General features: G+C 41.8%; 1 protein-coding gene across 1 annotated transcript; it reads right to left on the bottom strand.

Annotated features, from left to right (window-relative positions):
- Nucleotides 1-2515: 2515 nt before the first annotated feature.
- Nucleotides 2516-23663, bottom strand: LOC124035858 (ubiquitin-conjugating enzyme E2 H-like). The gene is made up of 7 exons (XM_046349660.1): nt 23367-23663; nt 10733-10809; nt 10083-10157; nt 9897-9936; nt 9681-9733; nt 5992-6120; nt 2516-5848 (listed from the first exon to the last, which is right to left on the bottom strand). The coding sequence occupies exons 1-7, from the start codon at nt 23417-23419 to the stop codon at nt 5727-5729; spliced, it is 549 nt and encodes a 182-aa protein (XP_046205616.1). The 5' UTR covers nt 23420-23663; the 3' UTR covers nt 2516-5726.
- Between the last annotated feature and the right edge of the window lie 1835 nt (nt 23664-25498).

The raw sequence follows: 25498 nt of genomic DNA, 5'->3' as shown, positions 1-25498 counted from the left end.
CCTTTCAACTGTTTTGGAGTTATTGCGTTTTTATTCCCGGTCCCGAAACGGATAACTTTACCGGTGTTAGCGAGATCACTCATGCATTCATTACATCAATGTAAGACATTATTCTGGCGAGCACTACTTTATTTAGGCTTCTGGTGTAACGTGTTGAAGCATATCTAATACAAACAAATGGCCCACCACATGTCGGAAGTTATAAACAGAAAGTTGTCTAGATTAGGGGTAAGTAGCAAATAGGCTATATGGTCCATTACCGAATATCAGCTAAATAAATTACTATGATGGATCGAATTGCTACTTTTGGAAGTGATTTTTGTTTGACAATAAGATGACATCATCAAATATGCTAAACAGCCTACGCAGGCCGCGGAAAACCAAAAAATTGGATTAAATGTTTACATGCCACAGTTCCCATCCAAAAATCAGCATATCCCAGGCATTTTATCCGTGTTTCAAGCTTTTTCGGGTAATTGTAAACGAGATATGATTCCACTGGATGTCATAAGGTGAATGCACCAATTTGTAAGTCGCTCTGGATAAGAGCGTCTGCTAAATGACTTAAATGTAAATGTACATGTGTTAACTCAAAAATATAATACTTAAGAGTATCCCAAATATTAACGGGATATTAATGTGCAGGTAAACGTGGTCACTGATTTCTGCTTTCAACAAGCTTGCAACTCAGTAAACAGTGAGAGCAGACATTACCTTATTTACTTTGTAACTTTTTGGTCTGCTTCTGTGGAAGTTGCTAATAGACAACATACTTGTGTATATATATTGTATGTGGACACCCCTTCAAATGAGTGGATTCGGCTATTTCAGACACACCCGTTGCTGACAAGTGTATAAAATCGAGCAAATAGCCATGCAATCTCCATAGACAAACATTGACAGTAGAATGGCCATACTGAAGAGCTCAGTAACTTTCAATGTGGCACCGGCATAGGAAGCTACCTTTCCCGAGTGGTGCAGCAGTCTAAGGCACTGCATCTCAGTGCTAGAGGCATCACTACAAACCCTGGTTCGATTCCAAGCTGTATCATAACCGGTCGTGATTGAGAGTCCCATAGGGCGGTGCACAGTTGGCCCAGTGTCGTCCGGGTTTGGCTGGGGTGGGCAGTCATTATAGATTAAGAACAAATTACCGACTTGCCTAGTTAAATAAAGGTTTAAAAAAATGCAAAAAGTTAGTTCGTCAAATTTCTGCATAGCTAGAGCTGCCCTGGTTATCTGTCAGTGCTGTTATTGTGAAGTGGATACATCTAGGAGCAACAATGGCTCAGCCGCAAAGTGGTAGGCCACACAAGCTCACAGAACATGACTGCTGAAGTGCATAGCATGTAAAAATCACCTGTCCTCGGTTGCAATACTCTAAACTGCCTCTGGAAGCAAACAAAGAATATGATATGGATTTTCACGGCTGAGCAGCAGCACACAAGCCTAAGTTTACCATGCGCAATGCCAAACGTTGGCTGGAGTGGTGTAAAGCTTGCCGCCATTTGGCTCTGGAGCAGTGGAAACACGTTCTCTAGAGTGATGAATTACCGACGGACAAATCTGGGTTTGGCAGATGCCAGGAGAAAGAATGCTACTTTGCCAAAGGCATAGTGCCAACTGTTACGTTTGGTGGAGGAGGAATAATGGTTTGGGCTAGGCCCCTTAGTTCAAGTGAAGGCAAATCTTAATGCTTCAGCATACAATAGCATTCTAGACAATTCTGTGCTTCCAACTTTGTGGCAACAGTTTGAGGAAGGCCCTTTCCTGTTTCAGCATGACAATGCTCCAGTGCACAAAAAGAGGTGCATACAGAAATGGTTTGTCGATATCGGTGTAAACTTGACCGGCCTGCACAGGGATGAATTGGAACACTGACTGCGAGCCAGACCTAATCCAGACCTAATCTCCCAACATCAGCGCCCGACCTCTCAAATGCTTTTGTGGCTGAATGGAAACAAGTCCCTGTAGTAATGTTCCAACATCTAGTGGAAAGCCTTCCCTGAAGAGTGGAAGCTATTACAACAGCAATGGGGGACCAACTCCATATTAATGCCCATGATTTTTGGAATGAGATGTTTTTTAAATTTTATAAACCTTTCTTTAACTAGGCAAGTCAGTTAAGAACAAATTCTTATTTTCAATGATGGCCTAGGAACAGTGGGTTAACTGCCTGTTCAGGGGAAGAACGACAGATTTGTACCTTGTCAGCTCGGGGGTTTGAACTTGCAACCTTCCGGTTAATAGTCCAACACTAACCACTAGGCTACCCTGCCGCCCCTAGCAGGCGTCCACATACTTCTGGTCATGGAGTGAAGTTACACACTATGGCTGTGGTAACCATTACAATACACCATATGTCCGGTGCCCATGTTATTGAGACAGATTTATAATGCTAAACCTACAATCATAATGTATGAAAATTCTAACTCCAACCATCTCAACACTAAGGCAGTTCCCACCGTGCATGTTTTTCAATGCAATATTATTTCAAATAAATGTAATTCTCCTGTCTCTTTGACTCTCCTGTTCTTAGTTTAATGGAGGCAAAATACAAATTACAGACAAGTAGCAACAATAGCATCAGAATGTAGGGATGAGGTGGGGGTTCGGTATGTTTTCTGTAACTTCAATCCTGAACCCTAATACGTTAAATATTAATTGTCAACATTATACATTGTACAGTTGTTGCATTTTGTGAAAAGGAAAACAGAGATGAACTCAATTGTGATTAAATTCTAATGTTTATGACTAGAATGTCCCCAATGAAAGAGATTGTATTTCTTTAAGAAAACCATCTCTTCTCATCTGACCCAAGACAAGTGGCCAGTACACTTCTGTAACAGGCTTGTCAGTCTTATCACATGTTATGACAGTGCTTTGAAGCATTCTGACATCTGTTAGTGCAAAGAGTCCCCGTCATTAAACCAGTAATATGCAACCAGCTCCTTCAGTCTAGGACCTAGACCTTTCACTTACATCACTAGTAGCATATTGAATTGATGCACAATGTTAAGAAAATCATAAATAGATCTGTCATGTACAGAATGGACAAGATCCTCTCGTGTGGAACAGACAACCATGACCAATTTCTATCTGAAACAATCAGAATGTGACCTATAGGATATTATATAACTAAGCACACAGATGAGGATAGGATATCGAATTGGGCACATTGGGATAGGTTTGGGCACATATAGTTTACTGTGGCAGGAATGGGACACCCTGTCCTGTGTAGGTTGATGAGTAGCCTTTTAATGATGACAATAGTAAGGGAGAAAAATCGTGGAGCACTCCCAATGTGCTGCTCCTGAGTTAGTGATCACACAGACTGAAAACCAAAAACACTGTCTGCTAGCCAGTCTGAGTATGTAGGTGCACTCATCTAGCCTGGATATCAGACGGTGATTTCTGCATTTCTGCTTTAGACCAAATTTACATAAGAACAACGACAAAGGAGTTGGCTACAGCAGACAGCCAGGCTAGATGAGTCCACCTGCACACTGAACTGAGAATACAGACAGAGGGGGGTATTTCCATAAGGGAGAGGAGACAGGGATGCAACATGTCTTTGGAGGATCAGGTTCAAACCAGGAGAGAAAAAAAAGTAAACTCAAATGAAAACAAAATGTATTTATCTGTTCACCTTTACAGGATGATAGAAGAAATAAAACTATAGATTATAATTATGACTCACCACCCAGCACACGAACAAGCCCTAAACTACACATATTACAGTTTAACATAAGCAACAGGCAACAAGGACCTGGTTTGTTCCTTGCGCATCCCACCCCATGTCACTCCCTATTCCATCCAACACGTCCCAAGGTAACCTTCCAACCTCCCAGCCCTGCCCTGCCCGACACAACTACTCAATCCAACCCAACCCCTAGATCAGGACTGTCCAGTCTTATCTACAGAGGGCCAGTCGTATGGCTCCAGGCTTCTGTTTCAACCAAGCACTAACACACCTGATTCAACTAATAATAGTCTTCTATGAAGGCAGAAATCCAAATAGTGCTTGGAAGGAATGAAACCTGGCCATATACTGGCCCTCAGTGTGGATATGACTGGACACTGCTGACATCTAGATAGAAACCCATCCATCACACAAGAGGTGTCTTTTCTCTTTTTCTACAGCATATAAACTCAATGTCCTACACAACTTCACTTCTGTATCATGTCACAAGGTACCAAAGGATGTTTTGAGAATCACAAACACTTTCCTAAAACGGAGAGGAGGAAGAGGAGGAGAAAACGGACGAAGAGGATAACTAGGAGGAAGAGGATGGCTAAAGGAGTGACTGGTGCATGATTATGTGAGTTTGTTTAGTGACAGACAGCTCCTGGAATGACAGTAGTTAGTCTCTGTGGTTCTCTCCTCCAGAGCGACAACAGTGTGTTGTTTGTTAGGGTTGTCACCGAGGATGACAAACTACTATGGCTCTAGTAGTCTGGTTCGCTTCCATTGGGATCAGTTGGGTCTGAAAACATAAGATTGGTTCTCTCTCACACAGACACATCAGAGAACTCCTACCCTCCCTTTGTGAAAACAACAAGTAGCAAGCCTCTGAAGGAGTCACTGAGCAGAGAGGAGAGAAAAGAAAGAGAAAATCAACGATGTTCAGTCCACCTTCAACACCCCTTTCAACTCTGGTGTGAAGAGGTGTGGTAAGGTGTCTCTTGGTTGGTGTGCTGGTGCTCCTGACTACAGGGTAAAAGGCTTGTTTAGAGAACCATTTCTATGACAAACAGGGTGTGGTGGTTGGATAGAATATACTGGCCTCTGGGGTGAGGCCTGACAGAGAGGTCAATGGCAGCCATATTGGATGTCTGGATGAAACCCACTAACTGATCCTTGGGAAGGAGTGATCATGTGGTGGTCCTGATAGTAGCTTCCAACCCCCAAAATGTAGAAAGTCAACAAGTGAAATTGCATCTCAAAGTGCGATTCCTTATTGTGGTATTGACTCCAGAAACAGTGGGCCGTGCACTAGAGCCAGAGAGCTTCTCTGAGAGCAAGGGGAGGGTAAAAATCTGTGTCTGTCAAAACAGTGAGTCACACACTTAATCAAATATAGAACAATTCTGAGAATTAAAAATCAAACTAGAGTGGGGGGTGGCCGGGTTACTGAGTATAAACATTCCATCCCTGTCTCCGTCATGACAATGACAGTCTGACACTCTTGTCTTCCCATGGTGCACTGCTCTCTGGTCTCAACCCATCAGTTCTATCAGGGTTGGGTCAAAGGTAACCTAATGTAGCAGGCGCCTGAGCTGAGTCCCCACATCCGTTTTTAAGGGGAAACGGAAGTTATGTTGAAAATATTGTATCCCTGAAAAAAGAATAAATCTGCTTTCTGCCAACCCCGCGGATAGTGGGTCAACGGTCGATGAGAATACGATCCAGACCACAGCAGAGGGAATTTAGGATCCTGGGAATGCTGCACTCCTTTCTGGGTAAGAGGGGGTAATAATGTGGTTGTGGTGGTGGAGGTAAAGGTGGAGGTGGTGGTAGAGGGCGACTATGACTGAGTTATAAAGAATATCTAGACGAGGGTGACATTTTCACATTTCACACCGCCGCTTCTCATACATATAATCCATAAAAATCCTTGGTTAGTAATAAAAAAATGGCCATGTTTATATGTATATAATAGTCTTTCTGCTCTTTAGGAAATTATAGTCTGTGTGTGAGGGGAGTGGGGGTTGTCTCCCCTTCACTACAACTCCATGTCCTGAGCCTCATCCTCGGAGAAGTCTGACATGGAACTCTCAGATGAGGAGTCGCCTCCCTCCTCCTGCTCCTTTAGAGCCTCCTCTGTCGCATACTTCTGGAGATACTCTGGAACAGAGAGAAGGAAGAGAGAGAGGGAGTCAGATGGGACATCTGGTGTGTGTGTGTGTGTGTGTGTGTGTGTGTGTGTGTGTGTGTGTGTGTGTGTGTGTGTGTGTGTGTGTGTGTGTGTGTGTGTGTGTGTCTCTCACCTTTGATCTTGTGTTTGTAGTCCTCTGGTCGGTGCAGGTACATGGCAGCAGCGTCTCCGTTGAGAGGATCGATGGGGTTGGGGTAGGCCAGCAGCTGGGGCAGGAACGCCTCAAAGATGTTGGTCAGGTCTGCAAGGGGAGGAGGGACGACCAGAGTTTTACATCACATGCGTTGTGCAGACATCCCTACCCTCTGGAGAGCCTTACGGTGTGGGCGAAGCAGTTGCCGTACCAGGTCGGTGATACAGCCCGACAGGATGCTCTCGATTGTGCATCTGTAAAAGTTTGTGAGTCTTTTTGGTGACAAGCCAAATTTCTTCAGCCCCATGAGGTTGAAGAGGCGCTGCTGCACCTTCTTCACCACGCTGTCTGTGTGGTTGGACCATTTCAGTTTGTCCGTGATGTGTACGCCGAGGAACTTAAAACTTCCCAGCTTTTCCACTACTGTCCCGTCGATGTGGATAGGGGGCTGCTCCCTTTGCTGTTTCCCGAAGTCCACGATCATCTCCTTTGTTTTGTTGACATTGAGTGGGAGGTTATTTTCCTGACACCACACTCCGAGGGCCCTCACCTCCTCCCTGTAGGCCATCTCGTTGTTGTTGGTAATCAAGCCTACAACTGTAGTGTCGTCTGCAAACTTGATGATTGAGTTGGAGGTGTGTATGGCCACGCAGTCATGGGTGAACATGGAGTACAGGAGAGGGCTGAGAACGCACCGTTGTGGGGCCCCAGTGTTGAGGATCAGTGGGGAGGAGATGTTGTCGCCTACCCTCACCACCTGGGGGCGGCCCGTCAGGAAGTCCAGGACCCAGTTGCACAGGGCGGGGTCGAGACTGAGGGTCTCGAGCTTAATGACGAGTTTGGAGGGCACTATGTGTTAAATGCTGAGCTGTAGTCAATTTAACAGCATTCTTACATAGATATTCCTCTTGTCCAGATGGGTTAGGGCAGTGTGCAGTGTGATTGTGTCGTCTGTGGACCTATTGGGGCGGTAAGAAAATTGGAGTGGGTCTAGGGTGGAGGTGATATGGTCTTTGACTAGTCTCTCAAAGCACTTCATGATGACGGAAGTGAGTGCTACGGCGCAATAGTCGTTTAGCTCAGTTACCTTAGCTTTCTTGGGAACAGGAACAATGGTGGCCCTCCTGAAGCATGTGGGAACAGCAGACTGGGATAGGGATTGATTGAATATGTCAGTAAACACACCAGCCAGCTGGTCTGCGCATGCTCCGAGGACGCGGCTGGGGATGCCGTCTGGGCCTGCAGCCTTGCGAGGGTTAACACGTTTAAATGTTATACTCACGTCGGCTGAAGTGAAGGAGAGTCCACAGGTTTTGGTAGCTGGTCGTGTCAGTGGCATTGTATTGTCCTCAAAGCTAGCAAAATAGTTGTTTAATTTGTCTGGGAGCAAGACATCGTGGTCCACCACGGGGCTGGTTTTCCTTTTGTACTCCGTGATTGACTGTAGACCCTGCCACATACCTCTTGTGTCTGAGCCATTGAATTGCGACTCTACTTTGTCTCTATACGGACGCTTAGCTTGTTTGATTGCCTTGCAGGGGGAATAGCTACACTGTTTGTATTTGGTCATGTTTCCGGTCACCTTGCCCTGACTAAAAGCAGTGGATCGCACTTTCAGTTTTGCGTGAATGCTGCAATCAAGCCACAGTTTCTGGTTGGGGAATGTTTTAATAGACGCTGTGGGTACAACATTACTGATGCACTTGCTCATAAACTGGCTCACCTAATCAGCGTATTCATCAATGTTGTTGTTCGACGCTATGCGGAACATATCCCAGTCCACGTGATCGAAGCAATCTTGAAGCGTGGAATCCGATTTGGTTGGACCAGCATTGAACAGACCTGAGCACGGGTGCTTCCTTTTAGTGTCTGTCTATAGGCTATCAGCAACAAAATGGAGTCGTGGTCAGCTCTTCCGAAAGGTGGATGGGGGAGGGCATTATATGCGTAGCAGAAGTTAGAATAACAATGATCCAGGGTTTTGCCAGCCCAGGTCGCGCAATCGATATGTTAATCAAATTTAGGGAGCCATGTTTTCAGATTAGCCTTGATAAAATTCCCAGCTGCAATAAATGCAGCCTCATGATATGTGGTTTCCAGTTTACATAGAGTCAAATGAAGTTCTTTCAAGGCCGTAATGTGTCTGCTTGGGGGGGAACATACACGACTGATTATGATGGAAGAGAATTCTCTTGGTAGTTAGGGCTGACCCCAATTAGTCGACTAGTTGATTGTTTGGTGGATAGGCTGTTGGTCGACCAAGATTATTAAAAAAAAAAAATTTTCAGTCGAGCAGTAGCATATACAGTACCACTCAAAAGTTTGGACACCTACTCATTCAGGGGTTTTTCTTTATTTTTTTTTTACAATTTTCTAGAATAATAGTGAAGAAATCACAACTACGAAATGACACATATGGAATCATGTAGTAACCAAAATGTTAAACAAATCTAAATATAGTTTATATTTGAAATTCTTCAAAGTAGCCAACATTTGCCTTGATGAAAGCTTTGCACACTCTTGAGCTGTGGAGCTTCTCAAAGTAATGTTTTCTTCACCTCAAACAGCAAACAAAGTCTGTTTTTGCATCCATTGAAAATGACAGTTCCTCAATATATTTCAAAAGAAATTCCAGCCCTCTCCCTTTTGATAACCACTCGGCGTGGTAAATGACATGCTCTGATCCAGTGGAAAAGTCGTAAAATAGGCCTACCTGTGTCTGTCCTAGAACGATTCAAGCTTGCTAGCATAAGTTAATAGTTGATACAATGTTTCAGGTTCATTGCAGATAGGCCATGCGTAGCCAATGTGATTTCTAGGATATTTATTTTCAGCAAATATTTTCTACCTGCAGGCTGCAATATTTATTTATCGGCTTTATGTAGGCTATTTCCACATAGTTGGCAATGGAAGTTAATTCTTAGGATTGCATTTTCATTTAGATTTGGATAGAATTTTGATTACCCACATTACAATCCTTTTGAAATGCGAAGATGTTATTATAAATTACATGAAACAAATGTGCATATGAAAACCAAGACTGACACACATAGATAGAAATGGTGAGATAAATTGGCATTCCACATGAGTAAGGTTGCAGACTCCTCGTGTAGCCTATTACCAGCAACTTCAGGAGAGTAACGGAAGAATCTGTGAAAGCCAGAAGGAGGAGGATGGTCGTGTCAGGTTAAGTATGATATTTTTTCTGGATATCTTGATCTCTGGCTCCCCTTTGAGTCATTTGTGTCTTATTTTGTCACAGTGTGCTTAGACAAGCATCAGATAAGCTAAATGCATATAGTTGATTTTATTCAAACACATATATGGAAAGATATGGAAATATATGGAAAGATATACGTTTAAAAATGTTGACCCGTCAATTGGTGGAAAGAACATATGACTTTCAGTTGACCAAGATTTTTGACAATAATGCTCATTTGGGAGCTACTTAAGTTTATACAGACATTCTATACCTGTTTTTTCAGTCTGTCCCTCTTATATCAGCTTGTCACAGCTGCTCCTTACAGTCAACAGTTCAGATTTGATGAGAGAAAAGGTATGTACCCATGTCATGGGAAAAAACATTCAGTAGGTTTCAAACATTGTCAAACTGAGGTGGTACCAAGTCCATTATATATCCAAGTAGACATTTTGGAACTGTTACTCACCGTACAGGGCTGTCCATGTCTGGTTGATGACATCTAGACACACTGTACCTGACCTGAAGGAGAGGGGAGATGAGAGAGAAAGAATAAAATGATCAAAATTGTGAGAATAATTTTGTGATATAGGCTAACATCAAACAAACATCATGGATAATTTATAATATTGTCCAGGCCTATACATCAACATGCATTAATTGCTAACTACTAAAACGAACTTACGCTTCATCAATATTGGGATGAAAGATTTTATTCATGAATCCTGCGAGGAGAACAATAACAGTCAGTCTGCATAGAAAACCTGTGGCTTGAAAAGGTGTTACTGTCATTTCCATAATGCTTTCACCAGTTGTGTTTATAATTGTATATTACATAGAGTGTTGTAACCGAGGCATTGATACACTGTACCTATAGATGGAGACTTGAAGGGGTATTTATCCGGTAGGTCTACTCGTACCTTCCATACACCTCCTTCATACGGTGCTAAAAACAACATTTGATTAGAAACACACACACCTGCACATACAGGTGGGAGGAAGACACTGGGAGGAAGACATACAGATATTGCATTGACACAATTAGCCAGTGAGGATGATTATGAAAACACTTACTTACCATATTAGTGGCCATGTGGTTAGTGTCCACCCTGAGATTTGAAGGTGAGTTTAATCCCTAGCTGAGTCATTCATTTTATTTAACCTTTATTTAACTAGGCAAGTCAGCTAAGAACAAATGTTTATTTACAATGACGGCCTACCAGGGAAGAGTGCCTTGTTCAGGGGAAGAACGACAGATTCGTACCCCGTCAGCTCAGGATTCTATCCAGCAACCTTTCGGTTACTGGCCCAATGCTCTAACCACTAGGCTACCTACTGCCCCGGGATACTGAAGACTATAAAAAATGGGACCTGATGCATCTCTGCTTGGCCCTCAGCATTATGGGGGTATTGCCCTGCGATGGATCCGGTCCAGGGGGTGTACTTGTACATCATGCTGCCTAGTGCTACAGAAACAGGAGACTCCTGCCCTATGAGCCGTTCTGGCTCAAGGCTACTTACTTCCTTGTGGGCCGTAGAACTTGACCACAAATTCGTTGAGTCCACTGAGGATGGTGACCTCATGCTTGCTCTCGATGCTGAGCATTTGTCAAGGAAAAGACACGACTGAAAATGAACTAACAATGAGAGGGAAACAGTACAAACAAATATTGAAATGTCTGTAAACAAGCAAATTAAATGAGCTACAAATAAGATACAATTCGTTGGGAGAAATGGTACTAGTCCAAAGTAGTGCACTAAATAGTGTGACAGAGGTCTGTGTGAGTGAGTGAGTGAGTGAGTGAGTGAGTGAGTGAGTGAGTGAGTGAGTGAGTGAGTGAGTGAGTGAGTGAGTGAGTGAGAAAGAAGGGCCATCTACTTCATCAAAAGGAACACAACATTTGACATCCCAATTAAGATCTGGCAAAAAATATACTCCAATCAGTTATAGAACCCATTGCCCTCTATAGCTGTGAGGTCTGGGGTCCACTCACCAACCAAGAATGCACAAAATGGGACAGATACCCAATTGAGACTCTACAGAATTCTGCAAAAATATTCTGAGTACAACACAAAACCCCAAATAAGGCATGCAGAGCAGAATTAGGACTATACTCACTAATGATCAAAATCCAGAAGTGACGTTAAATTCCACGACCACCTAAAGGAAAGTGATGCCCAAACCTTCCATCAAAAAGCCCTAACCTGCAAGATGAACCTAGAGAAGAGTCCCCTCAGCCATTGGAAAGAATCAAGCAAAAAAACAGAGCAAACTGGAATGCTATCTGTCCCTAAACAGAGAGTACACAGTGGCAACACCTGAATAATAGCGATGATATTGAGCGAGGTCGCCATAGGCAGACCTGGCTCTCAAGAGTAGACAGAATATGTGGTCACTGCCCACAAAATGAGGTGGAAACCAAGCTGCACTTTCTAACCTCCTGCCAAATGTACAACCATATAAGACACACATATCCCTCAAATTACACAAACCCCAAAGAATTCAAACAAATCACATTGACAAACTCCTGTATGTTAGGCGAAATACTGCAGTGTGCAATCCCAGCAGCAAAATGTGTGACCTGCTGTCAGAAGAAAAGGTCAACCAGTGGATCAGAAACACCAAATATAAATATAACCTAACCAGAACGAACACCCACGACAACCTCAGACTCTACCCAGAACTAACTGCAGGTATAAGCTTCTCTTCTGGGGAGAATAGGAACCAAAACAATAAGAAATGACCAGTGTCCCATCAACTAGGGCTCTGGGAGACCAGGTTCTGGACTGATGAGGATCCCTGCCCTGATGCTACATGCTGGGCATCAATCACTGGGGTTCTGGGGTTTGAGTTAGCCTCTCCAGCCTTATGGATGGAATGCCCTTCCACATTCTGACACCTGTGTCCTGGTATTGTTTAGACAAATGAATTGTTACAGCTCAGTTGGCCAATGTTCTAGTTCACCGGGGTTAAGAGACGGCTCAGGGTGGGAAAATAATGGGAAAGAAGAAAAGAAAGAAAGAGAAATAGGAAAACTGAGAATTTGAAAGAGGAGGAGCTGGAGAGGAAGAAGAGCGTTTGACATACAGCAGCAGCTGAACCTCAGAGAGAGAAAGTTAGAGAGACGATCAGGGCAGAAAGGTTTCCCTTCAGCATCAGAGACATGGCTGACACATGGTTGTGTGTGTGTGTGTGTGTGTGTGTGTAGCATCCACTGTTGTCCAGTGTGACTACACAGTACAGTATGATCCAGATATTTCCATGTGAAGAAATCTGTCATTCAGACCAAGGGGACTGGAAACAACATGAGAGGGTTCTTCCACTGGCCACCGGTGGTGGTTGGGAGGGAGGTGCTACTGTAGGGAGGATGTGTCATGATTACAGGATGTGTTGGTGACCGAGCAGGAGAATCCAGGGACATGTTGAGTGTGTGACATGAATCCAGACCGTGGTGTCTGTTACTCTCACCTGAGACACACACACACACACACACACACACACACACACACACACACACACACACACACACACACACACACACACACACACACACACACACCAGTAGCAACAGCTATTCCATGTCTCATCATCCTGTCACTTCCTTCCCAATGAAAAACATGACACGATCTCCTAAACTTCCCTTCTCAATAAGGCAGTCATAGAGCCTATTCCAGCTCACTAGAAGGCAAAAATGCTAGCTTGTTGTGTACTGTATATGGGTTGAAGTCGCTCTGGATAAGAGCGTCTGCTAAATGACTTAAATGTAAATGTAAATGTATTTTATCTCATGTGCATTACACTCCTCGTGGGGATCCCAAGTCTAATCCAGCTCAAACAGGCTGAAAAGCAAGTTGAAGCAGGAAAGGATTCATCCAACATCCACCTGAGCTGCCGACTTGCCCCTAGGATCTGGTATCTGCCACTCACACCTGTACTTTTACAGTGGCAAGACAAAGTGTGTGAACCCTTAGGAATTACCTGGATTTCTGCCTAAATTGGTCATTAAATTTGATCTTCATCTAAGTCACAACAATAGACAAACATAGTGTGCTTAAACTAAAAACACACAAATTGTATTTCTATTGTCTATATTGAATACATAATTTAAACATTCACATTGTAGGTTGCAAAAAGCATGTGAACCCCTAGGCTAATAACTTCTCTTAAAGCCAATTGGAGTCAAGAGGCAGATAACCTGGAGTCTAATTAACAAGACGAGATTGGAGATGTTGATTAGAGCTGCCTTGCCCTATAAAAGAAAAAAACTCACTAAAGTTGAATTTGCTATTCACAAGAAGCATTGCCTGATGTGAACCATGCCTTGAACAGAAAAGATCTCAGAAGACCTAAGATTAAGAATGATTGACTTGCATAAAGCTTGAAAGGGTTACAAAAGTATCTCTAAAAGCCTTGACGTTCATCAGTCCACGGTAAGACACATTGTCTATAAATGGAGAAAGTTCAGCACGGTTGCTACTCTCCCTAGGAGTGGCCATCCTGCAAAGATGACTGCAAGAGTACAGTGCAGAATGCTCAATGAGGTTAAGAAGAATCCTTGAGTGTCAGCTAAAGACTTGCAAAAATCTCTGGAACATGCTAGCATCTCTGATGAGTCTACGATACGTAAATCACTAAACAAGAATGGTGTTCATGGGAGGACACCACGGAAGAAGCCACTGCTGTCCAAAAAAAACATGCTGCACATTTGAAGTTTACAAAAGTCTACCTGAATGTTCCACAGCGCAACTGGCAAAATATTCTGTGGATAGATGAAACTACAGTTGAGTTGTTTGGAGGGAAACACACCACTCTTTGTGGAGAAAGAAAGGTACAGCACACCAACATCAAAACCTCATGCAAACTGTAAAGTCTGGTGGAGGGAGCATCTTGGTTTGGGGGCTGCTTTGCTGCCTCAAGGCCTGTACAGCTTGCTCTCGTTGACGGAAAAAGGAAATCAAGTTTATCAAGACCATATTGCAGGAGAATGTTAGGCTATCTGTCCGCCAATTGAAGCTCAACAGAAGTTGGGTGATGCAACAGGACAACAACCCAAAACACAGAAGTAAATCAACAACAGAGTCCTGACCTCAGCCCGATTGAGATGCTGTGGCATGACCTCAAGAGAGCAGTTCACACCAGAAATCCCAAGAATATTGCTGAACTGAAACAGTTTTATAAAGAGGAATGGTCCAAAATTACTACTGACCGCTGTGCAGGTCTGATCTGCAACGACAGAAAACATTTGGTTGAGGTTATTGCTGCCAAAGGAGGGTCAACCAATTATTAAATCCAAGGGTTCACATACTTTTCCCACCCTGCACTGTGAATGTTTACACTGTGTGTTCAATAAGAACATGAAAACAGATAATTATTTGTGTGTTAATAGTATAAGTAGACTGTTTGTCTGTTGTTGTGACCTAGATGAAGATCAGCTAAAATTGTATGACCAATTTATGCAGAAATTCAGGTATTTCCAAAGGGTTCACATACTTTTTCTCACCACTGTCTATATAAACCTGATAGCTAACTGCCACAGACCTTCTACTGACCTCACTGTTATGGTAATCAGATGCAAACATGAACCCTGAGCCATACTCAGACCTGGAATAACCTGTCTGTTAAACACAGACTCCACCTACAACCAGAGCAGAGGGCCTGGTGAAATAAGTTTACCAAAATGGCATCTATTCATGTCAATCAGGAGGACCCACAGTTGGGTTTTACTTAGCCTGTTTTGAGTTGCAGCTAGACTAACACTTAGGTTGTGGTTGCGTGTCTGTGGGTCTAAAGGAAATGTTTATTTTATTGGGTTTAGGAAATACTAACCTAGAGGATAGGGCAGATGCCACTGATTAGTTGAATCAGGTGGTGTGTTAGTGTTGGGCTGAAACAAAAGCCTGCACACACTGTGGTCCCTAGAAGCCAGGTTAAAGACCAATCAATGGCCTAGAATAAAGGACTGTGACCTACAACAGACAGGACCTAGAAATAAGCCTGGTTACAATGATGCAGTTTGGAACGGTGCATGTCGGTCTTGTCTTTCCACAGGGGGTTGCCCTAATAGACCTAGGGTCCAACCTGTTGTGCACACAACACAGGAAGATGCTGAGAGGATGGCTCATAATAAAAGTCCAAAACAGAGCAAATGGAATGGCATCAAACACCTGGAAACAAAGTGTTTGATATTTGATAACGTTCCACTAATTCTGCTCGAGCCATTTCCATGAGCCCAGCATCCACAATTAAGGTGCCACCAGCCTCCTGTGGTGCACCCACAGACATAAGCAAACACTGAAAGAACCAGAAGTGCAAAGGAAGAGACTAGGGCCTGACAAACACAGTCATGTGCTGTGTTCTACATTGAGCACACTCTAAATTCACAGGTCTTCTGCTGCCTGGAGTAAACACCAGCCAGTCCTCACACTGGGTGGCTGATATCATGGGCATGCCACATTTCTCCACTAGTGCTGGGTTAAAAACACTCCATTTACTGTGTGCAAGCTTTTCTACCAGGCTCATCAGATAAGAGAGCTGAGGGCTCAGAGACTAACATACAAGTCATAATGACTGAGTAAAGGCAACAGACAATGCTGGTTTGGCAAAGAGAAAGGAAGGATTTACCACAATACCCAGACCCCACCTGCTGCTAAGCTTCAGGAACACCCACAAGTGCATAAACACGCATGAAGACACACAAAAACACAGAAAACACTAAATATCCAAATGGCAAAAAACAAACATGCTCAAATATCAAGATGAGAGTGTATCTCCCTTTCAAACAGTCAAAAGGGCTGTGTGTGTGAACCTGCTCCCAGGCATCACAGCGATGGCAGCAAGCTCAGCTCAGGGAGCCCCAGCTGCCTGTTAGATCAGCCAGTCTCCTGCATCTCCAGACAGACCCCTCAGACAGACCCCTGCCCCACTCAATAGGCCACTGCTCATTTAGTTGATAGAACCCAAATCCATCCTTTATTTATCCAACCGATCCATTTGAGATGATTGTCTTGAGAGAACTGCCTGGGAAGGCAGCTAATTAGTCATGATATCCATGCATTGATTTCAAACCAGACAGTATATAGTGCATTCGGAAAGTATTCCGACCACTTCACTTTTTCCACATATTGTTATGTTACAGCCGTATTATAAAATTCAATAAAATGTTTTTTCCCCCTCATCAATCTACACACAATAACAAAGATGACAAAGAAAAAACAGATTATCATTTATAAAACATAAATATCACATTTACAGAAGTATTCAGACCCTTTACTTAGTACTTTGTTGAAGCACCTTTGGCAGGGATTACAGCCTCGGGTCTTCTTGGTTATGACGCTACAAGCTTGGCACAACTGTATTTGGGGAGTTTCTCCCATTCTTCTCCGCAGATCCTCTCAAGCTCTGTCAGGTTGGATCGGGAGCGTCACTGCACAGATATTTTCAGGTCTCTCCAGAGATGTTCGATTGGGTTCAAGTCCGGGCTTTGGCTGGGCCACTCAAGGACATTCACACTCGGGTGTGAATACTTACAGTACCATCAAATGTTTGGACACACCTACTCATTCCAGAGTTTGTCTTTATTTTTTACTATTTTCTACATTGTAGAATAATAATGAAAACAAACTATGAAACAACAAATATGGAATCATATAGTAACCAAAAAATATATTTGAGATTTTTCAAAGTAGCCACCCTTTGCCTTGATGACAGCTTTGATTCAGACCCTTTGCTATGAGACTCGAAATTATAGTCAGGTACATCCTGTTTCCATGAATCATCCTTGAGACGTTTCTACACCTTGATTGGAGTCCACCTGTTGTAAATTCAATTGATTGGACATGATTTGGAAAGGCCCACACCTGTCTATGTAAGGTCCCACAGTTTACAGTGCCTGTCAGAGCAAAAAACAAGCCATGAGGTTGAAGGAATTTCCATAGAGCTCTGAGACAGGATTGTGTCGAGGCACAGATCTGGGGAAGGGTACCAAACTCTTTCTGCAGCATTGAAGGTCCCCAAGAACACAGTGGCTCCATCAATCTTGAATGGAAGAAGTTTGGAACCACCAAGACTCTTCCTAGAGCTGGTCGCCCGGCCAAACTGAGCAATCAGGGGAGAAGGGTCTAGGTCAGGGAGGTGTCCTAGAACCTGATGGTCACTGACAGAGCTCCAGAGTTCCTCTGTGGAGATGGAAGAACCTTCCAAAAGGAGAACCATCTCTGCAGCACGCCACCAATCAGGCCTTTATGGTAGAGTGGCCAAACAGAAGCCACTCCTCAGTAAAAGACACGTGACAGCCCGCCTGGAGTTTGCCAAAAGGCACCTGAAGGACTCTCAGACCATGAGAAACAAGATTGAACTAATTTGCCTGAATGCCAAGCGTCACATCTGGAGGAAACCTGGCACCAGAAAATGTGTAAGAATTGAAGGTGCCAACAAATGTGATTAGTCATCATAAGAATGTTTTAACATCATATACAGCGGTTGCTCCACTAAAGGTTTTGTGATTATGCTGCGGTACTTAAGAGGTAATTTGTGGTTTAGTATTTTGTGGTTCACCATTTCATTGCTCCAGACCAGCGCAAGGGGGAGATGGATCCAAAAGCATAATCAGTGCTCTTACCGTGTCTCTAACTGACAATGAATGGGCGACATAAACCTAAATAGAAACTGATAATAGTGCACAACCATAAAAGTTTTTTATTATTTTAATGTTAGGATTATTTTGCTCTTAATGTAGTACTGTAGCCCACTCCCAACCGGTCACATAGTACAGTGCCTGAGTGGCGCAATGGTCTAAGACACTGCATAGCAGTAAAAGCTGTGTTGCTACAGATGCTGGTTCAATACCTGTGCCGGCCTCGACTGGGAGACCCATGAGATGACTGTAGGTTTTTGGTTTCTCTCCCTCTAAAAACGGAAAGAAATAATTCTAGGTAACATACTGGCTTTACTTACAAATTAGTAATAAATGTCTCTCCCCATGTTCGGGAATGGCCTTGTTCTCGCTCATTTAACGTTATTTGAAAACAAAATCTCCAAAATACTGTTATTTTTTAAACAAAGCGATTATTATTATGAATTTATAATTATATAAAAGCCCCTTGGATATTCTCAGATATATTATTAACCCTGTTAGTAGCAGGACAATATATTTTGGTCATGGCTCCCGAGTGGCGCACAATGGGATTTCCTTGAAGTTCTCCAGCTGTATCTACTGAAAGCTCGCGAAGCTCAATGCACAGAGGGCAGGGGGCACGGGATGGGCCATAGAGCCGCACACAGAAGTTAGCCCATGGGGAACGGAGGAGGGAGTTTGACCCCCACCCCGCCACACTGGGTAGCACAGAGCAACACTAAGGGGCATTGCACTAATAATGGCGCTGACTAAGGAAACGTTCCCGCTGTTGTAGCAGGTAGCTGGACAATAGACTTGCCTAGATGGAGGGTAGGGGGAGAATTATATCGTAGCACCGTTTTAGCAATGTTTCATGCTGCTCTGACACAAGCATGGGGACTCCCGACCGTCACTTTGTACAGCGTCATATTTTCCATTCCTAACAGAAACCCAGAGGGTTTTTCGTTTAACTTGGAATATAAATACCATTATATTAATCAAATGAATCCCAAACTCTAAAAGTAATTGGAAAGGTAGATACAAATTATTTGTAACATTGTGGTTACAATAAAGAATGTAAACAAGATGTAAACAAGATGCTGTGCTTTTATTTACAGTAGTGATGGACATCTGGTTGCATTTTGCAAATGTATTTTCAAACACTTGTAGCCCAATTATCAGGACAATAGACTCTTGATAGCCCAGCTAATTTTGGTGTGAACATCACCCTACCTGCAATGTATTCAATGCTTAAGTACTCTGAAGTGTTACATTTCTAACTCAAAACAGTGGTACAGTGGTCTTCATCAACATCTATGTTTTCGTTAATAAAATAACTAGAGAAAAGACACTCAAAATGCAGATGGTTATTTAAACTACATTTTAGTTGCAGTTCCACCCTGCTCCACAACCACGGTTAAAACCTTGCTGAGATGATCAATGTATTTTTTTTGTAGTATCGTCTCGAATGCCTCAAACGTTTGGACACACCTACTCATTCCAGAGTTTTTCCTTTTCATTTTACTATTTTCTACATTGTAGAATTATATTTATGACTTCCCAACTATGAAATAACACATGGAATCAGTTAAAAAAACTTAAGGATATGTGTCTTATATCGGCTGAAAGCTTAAATTGAAAGCTTATATCGGCTGAATGCAGTTATATTAACAATAATTTAAGCTTTGTCCAATTTACACTAGCTATTACTGCGAAAAAAAATGACATGCTATTGTTTAAGGATAGCTCCTAACAACAAAACACTATTTAAAGCGATAGGTTAGACAAATTCACCTCTGAAGTTGAAATGTGTACTTACATTCTGAAATCTTGCTCTGAATTATCATCCAAAGGATCCCAGAGATAACATGAAATGTTGTTTTGTTAGATAAAATCCTTTTTCATATCATAAAAAGATCCCTACAGCATGCACAATCGATTTTGTATTTCCACTCGTTCAATTTCCAAAGAAAGAAATCTGTGAAAATCTCACCATAAACGTTGTTTGAACGAGTCAAACCACATTCATATATATTCCTCAGAGATCCTAGAAGGTAACAAGACTTCACATATACTACACATTAAGGGTGTAGTATATCCTATAGGATACCATATTTGGTCAGAGAGCGCCGCCTTCATGGCACGCGGGTAAACTAATGTATCTTTGTCAAATAAGCACCAATTGGGGTCAAACAAAGCTAGCTAGATAGCCAATGAGCTGGGCTTTACGGGAGTATCGGAAACCATGTATATGTCATAAAATGTAGCTACTATCCTTGTACGTCCGCATGCCTTTTCATTTTGGACAAAAATTATACGAATATTCAGAGTTATGAAGTTATGAAAACGGGTTGTTTGCAAATGTTGAATTTATAATATGGCTACTAATACTTGGAAAGCTAAATCAAAGTCCAAGTATACAGATTTGATGATATACTTGCAGAAAAATGGAATATGAATGTGAATGTCATCTTCACGATTTGCCCAAATGTACCTGGGGACTTCACACTAAAATTATAGTAGGTCAGTCATTCTTCAAGTTATCCATCTGAAACTTTACACATACACTGCTGCCATCTTGTTGACACTATCGGAATTACAACCAGAGTGATGGCTAGCACTATAAACTTTCGCTTGCATTTCAAAGACGGTGGTAAAAAAAAGACTGGTTGGTATTTTCTTTGTATTTTCTTCTACCAGATCTATTGTTATTCTCCTACATTCAATTCACATTTCCACAAACTTCAAAGTGTATCCTTTCAAATGGTACCAAGAATATGCATAACCTTGCTTCAGGGCCTGAGCTACAGGCAGTTAGATTTGGGTATGTCATATAGGCGAGAAAAAGAAAAAAAAAGGGTGCTATCCCTAAGACATTTTAAGAACTAATTCTTATTTATAAGGACAGCCTACTCCTTTCCTCCCCATTGGGGAATTTAACCCCAGTCTCCCACGTGCCCGCGCACGACACAGGGATTCTTTAGCTAAATAGCCCAGCACTGTAGCCTACTCCCGACCATCACGTTGTACAGCACCATATTTCCCGCTCCATCCTAACGGAAACCCAGAGGGTTTTTAATTTTTCTTGGAGTAGAAACACCATAATAATCGAATCAATTAAGCAACATTTCTTCAAATCTGTCCCATATACTATGATCTTACAAAAAAAGGTTTTCAATTTTCTAGTACAGCCACTATTGAAGGCTATCAAATGCTGGCGGTCAAACTAGCATTAATGGTACCAGTGGTTGGCACTTAAATAACGTGCCATAGAATTCTGCAGCACAGCTTACACTGCAACTATTAAAGGACGAACCACTGTACAAGACAATCTGCTCTTATCTCGACGGGGACCCATCAACTTCCCTCTTTTCTGCTTCGGCCCACCACCTAAGTGGAAGAGAGGACAGTAGCAGGTAGCTGTGGTTTGTAACTACTAGGATTTCCCATTGTAGCCAATTCAATTGCAGCCATTCTGTTATTCTGCCATTCTGTTACTGATTTTCAGTGAGTTTTAATCACTTAATAATTCATAAACAAATTTATCAGTAAAAACAACTAACCTTTACTTGTTACCTCTGAAGTTTTATTATATTCCCTCCTCATAAGGGAGAGAAATTAAAGTATCTTAAATATATGTGGGGTTTTGGTAACAGAATGACAATATTTCTTAAACTTACAGAAGGCAAATAATTTTTACAAAACTAAATATAAGTATTGATATTAGTTAGCAGGGGTCTTTACTTCAACATTATTGTGTTTTGATGTATTCTTAATACCTTAATATACTTTTTCTGGTAGATGTTTTCTTAGACCACTTTTCCATCTGTTTGACCAGAAATCAAATCCTTTGCTTATTCCTAATTTGTGGGATGGAAAATGGTAGCCTTCATTTCTCTAAAATAAGACTCTTAGCTTTGATTTGGCACCCAATTTGATATGCTTCTATGAATTTATTTTTACATTGAAATGCTCCTATTCTGACATATAGAGTGATCATGAATCAGAAAACTCTCTCTCACACACATCATGAGATCAGGACACTATATGTTTTTTAACACCAACCGTCTGTAACAACAAAATCGAATGGTTTCTCCAAAAATGGCCTATAGTGTAAAATACTCATTTTACACCAAAATAAAACATATTTTGAAATTAGACAGGGCCATTCTGCAGATTATATGCAGAGACAAATTGACACAATGATTAATTTCCACTGGATTGATTTCATATTGCAAGTGAGCCCCTCTTTAATACCGATAGGCCTAGCTACTAACTAGTACATTCGGTCAAGTCCCAGCCCCCCATCCTGTGCAAGCAGGGTTTGTTGTCACTCGATCAGCTGCTTATCTAGTCCCGCCCCCTACCAGTTTCCGGGTAGTAACAGGTTGACCAATCGAGGAGCTGGCTCAGGCTGCAGGAGCACAAAAACAAAACAATTCAACTCATGCCGTCTGAACCTTTGAGGCAAACTTAAATAACTATACGTGAGAAAATATAATGTCTACATTCTGATACCTCGGTGTAAAAGGTTACAATACACGTTTTTAAGAAGTAGTGTTAATGAGAGCTTGGATTATATTAGTAATTCAAAGACCACTACATCACAGCTTTGTTAGGGAGGAAAACACAAATGCAAAAATATAACAATAATAACTAGTTAGCAACTACAATATTTACTACTTTAAGATGGGAATACATTTTTACCACAAACATTTCCCCATTGTTTAATATATTTTCCCAATGACTCACGGGTGGAAAACAGAAGTAGGCCTGTCTGTAGCGAACTGGCAAACTTGACACATGTAAACAAGACAATGTCAATACTGATTCGATTATATATTGATCAGCTAACGTTACAATGACGGGACTGTCAACCGAAATTACTTTACAAAATCGATATATCTTAGCTAAATACCCAGACATAAAGCCAATGAAACATTATTAGATTGTAAAGAAAGACCATTACATTTGGACGGGTGACGGATCATATCTCGCAGAAAATGGTGCTCAACACGGCCAGCGTCGTTTAGTTTTTTTTCTAGCCATCGTCGTTTGAAGGATAAAGCTATGTTAATTGTGCATAAAATAAATTATTCATTGTAGAAAACAATCAAGGGCTGTTTTGATGAGAGCTTCACTATTAAGCAAGCCAAAATTACATTGTTTGATAACTGCCCAAATGTCATCCAATAGGCCTACTGGCACCTGTAATTTTATGATCTGAGCAAACATGCAAAAATGTTTGATCACACATATCTAGCAAATATTACTGTTGGGTAAAATATTTAACCTACATCTGGCAACAATGTAACGTTAACCTTACAGAACTGAAACGAATCGTGTGATGCCTGATCAAAACAAAAGCAGAATCTGCTTTTCTTGTCAGATAATCTAACAACCATCAGCAGTTATTGTTCACTTACACAACACGTCAGTTGTCTTTTATCAATAAACAATCAATGCTAGAGACCTGTCACTAACTAGTTAAAATACGACAAAGATTTTTCGCCTGTCTGTTGTTTATGTTAAGAAAAGGATACAGTTTTACCACGTCGGTATCCATTCGCCTCTTGCCTGGACTTGGCGACGACATTGTTGTATTCCTTTGAGAAGTGTCAACGTAATAACGTTAAATCCGATGCTAGCTCAATACTTAACATATACCGTATTCCTTTCACGTTTGTCCATCGATCTAAATCTGCACTTTCTCTCAACAGTAGCTAACGTATGTCGCTCTCTCTCTCTACCTAGTTCGTTTCTGTCCTGTCCTGTCCTGTCCTGTCCTGAAGCTTTGGGCGCGTTTGAGCAGATTACTTTTGTTACGCCTTTCAAAGTGTGTTGCATTATGGGGATATAAATTATCTGACTTGTGCCTGTGTGTGGACTGCATGAACAGAAATCATGTGATCACAGTACAATACGTTTTGCAGTCAGAGAGGAAGAGGCAAAACGGCAGGTAGCCTGGTGGGTAGAAGTGTTGGGCCAGGAACTGAAAAATTGCTGGATTGAATCCCCAAATTGACAAGGTAAACATGTGTTACTTCCCCTGCACACGGCAATTAACCCACTGTTCCCCCTGGCGCCAATTGGTTGATTAAGGCAGGCCTCCCTGCCTTGTTTAAATGGTAAGGCAAAAGCAACCAACTGTAGGCAAAAGTCGGGGGAAGTGCATTTGGGAAAGCCGGAATTCAGACACTGATGTGGTTTTCCAACAGCAAGAATCAGTGCACATGGCAGTGTTGCCATTGTTTATTAAAGTAGTTCTTTATAATGAAATAAACATGTCTCAAACCCCCATATTACACACTCAAGCTGAAAATATGTGTGTACAATCAATTGGTGAGAGAAAGAGGCTCATAACACATTAATTTGTACATATCCACTGTATACATGAATTGAGGCAAAGTTGGTTCCTGTTTCAGTCATGTCTTTGATCATGTTCACGTGGGTCAAACAAAAACAACCCCATGATTGGTTGACAATAGAGCCTCCCACAATGCAGGTGATTGCTGCAGGATGAAGTTGGTGAAGAGCAACTGCAGAAATTTGAAGTCGACTGCAGACAAAACTTCATGACCTGTGATCACATTATTTTTTATAAAGTTCATCCATTTTTTTATCCCCATAATGCAACACACTTTGAAAGGTTGTGATCAAAGTTGGTAACGGCTTATCAAAAGTGTTCTGCTCGAACGTGCCCAGTCTTTGCTGCAGTCCACTGCAAGTTTCTGTAGTTGATCTTCACCAACTTCCTGGGCACGTTAGAGCAGATCATTCTTGTCAAATCGTAAACCATCGTTGATTCAAAGTTTATGTGCAATCAGTGAAAGCATTACCATTTTTATCTCTCAATACCAAAAGTATGACGCAAGTGAAGTGAAGTGTAGTCTAGTGCTGTAGGTTGGTTATATTTTAATGAAGCAGCACTAGCATACCAAACACTCAATCAGCCTCCACAGATAGCACTATCAACACGTCAGAAGCCATGGCAATGTTTAGAATTACAGGAAATTTGCTTTAAAACTGAAACATTTTCTCTCACCCTTATAGAAAAATGTGTAGAATAGCAGGACATTTGCTTTAAAAATGCAAAAATGTACCTTAGTCTCATGGCAAAACATGTAGAATAGCATACGAGTATCTGTAAAACTGCAAATGTTTCTCTCTGCCTCATGAAAAAATGTGTAACAGCTGGAGCTCCTACCTAAAAACGTGGACCTCTAGTGGTTTGAATATTGCATTTGATCTCAGGCCCTTTCTATGAACATTTCAACCCAATGAACATCATTTGCCCACAGTCTATTAACATATCATGTTTCCCATGTTGATGATGTTCATTATGCATTATGTTTGAACCACAAGAAGATAATAAAACAAATATGAAAGTACATGATTATATTTGCCTGTATTTACCCCCAACAAATGAAATGTTAATTAGCTGATAATGTGGCTATCATAAATAACTACAAATGCCATGATGATCTGGACCGAATTGAGGCAAAGGTAAGAATCTCTGGATTGACTATCTAATGTAGCTAAATGCAGTGGAGACTTGCAGACTTGTTTTCGAGTTGCTGTGCGTCTTGTTGCCAACCTATTTTGCTATATATATACTTTTTTCCTCAACTTTTTCACTCCGGACGCCTTATCTGGATACGATTTGTCAGGACCT

This window comes from Oncorhynchus gorbuscha, linkage group LG01 (assembly GCF_021184085.1).
Source record: "Oncorhynchus gorbuscha isolate QuinsamMale2020 ecotype Even-year linkage group LG01, OgorEven_v1.0, whole genome shotgun sequence".
Taxonomy (NCBI): domain Eukaryota; kingdom Metazoa; phylum Chordata; class Actinopteri; order Salmoniformes; family Salmonidae; genus Oncorhynchus; species Oncorhynchus gorbuscha.
Note: the sequence above shows the minus strand (reverse complement) of the source record. Positions and strands in the feature narration are given on the sequence as shown.

Excerpts from the sequence above, each read along its gene's own strand:
- LOC124035858 (XM_046349660.1), bottom strand. The coding sequence starts at position 23,419 with ATGTCGTCGCCAAGTCCAGGCAAGAGGCGAATGGATACCGACGTGGTA. Across the intron at positions 10,158-10,732 it reads GTTCTACGGCCCACAAGGAA|CACCGTATGAAGGAGGTGTA; the intron begins GTAAGTAGCCTT and ends TGTTGTTTTTAG. Across the intron at positions 9,937-10,082 it reads CTTCAAGTCTCCATCTATAG|GATTCATGAATAAAATCTTT; the intron begins GTACAGTGTATC and ends TTCTCCTCGCAG.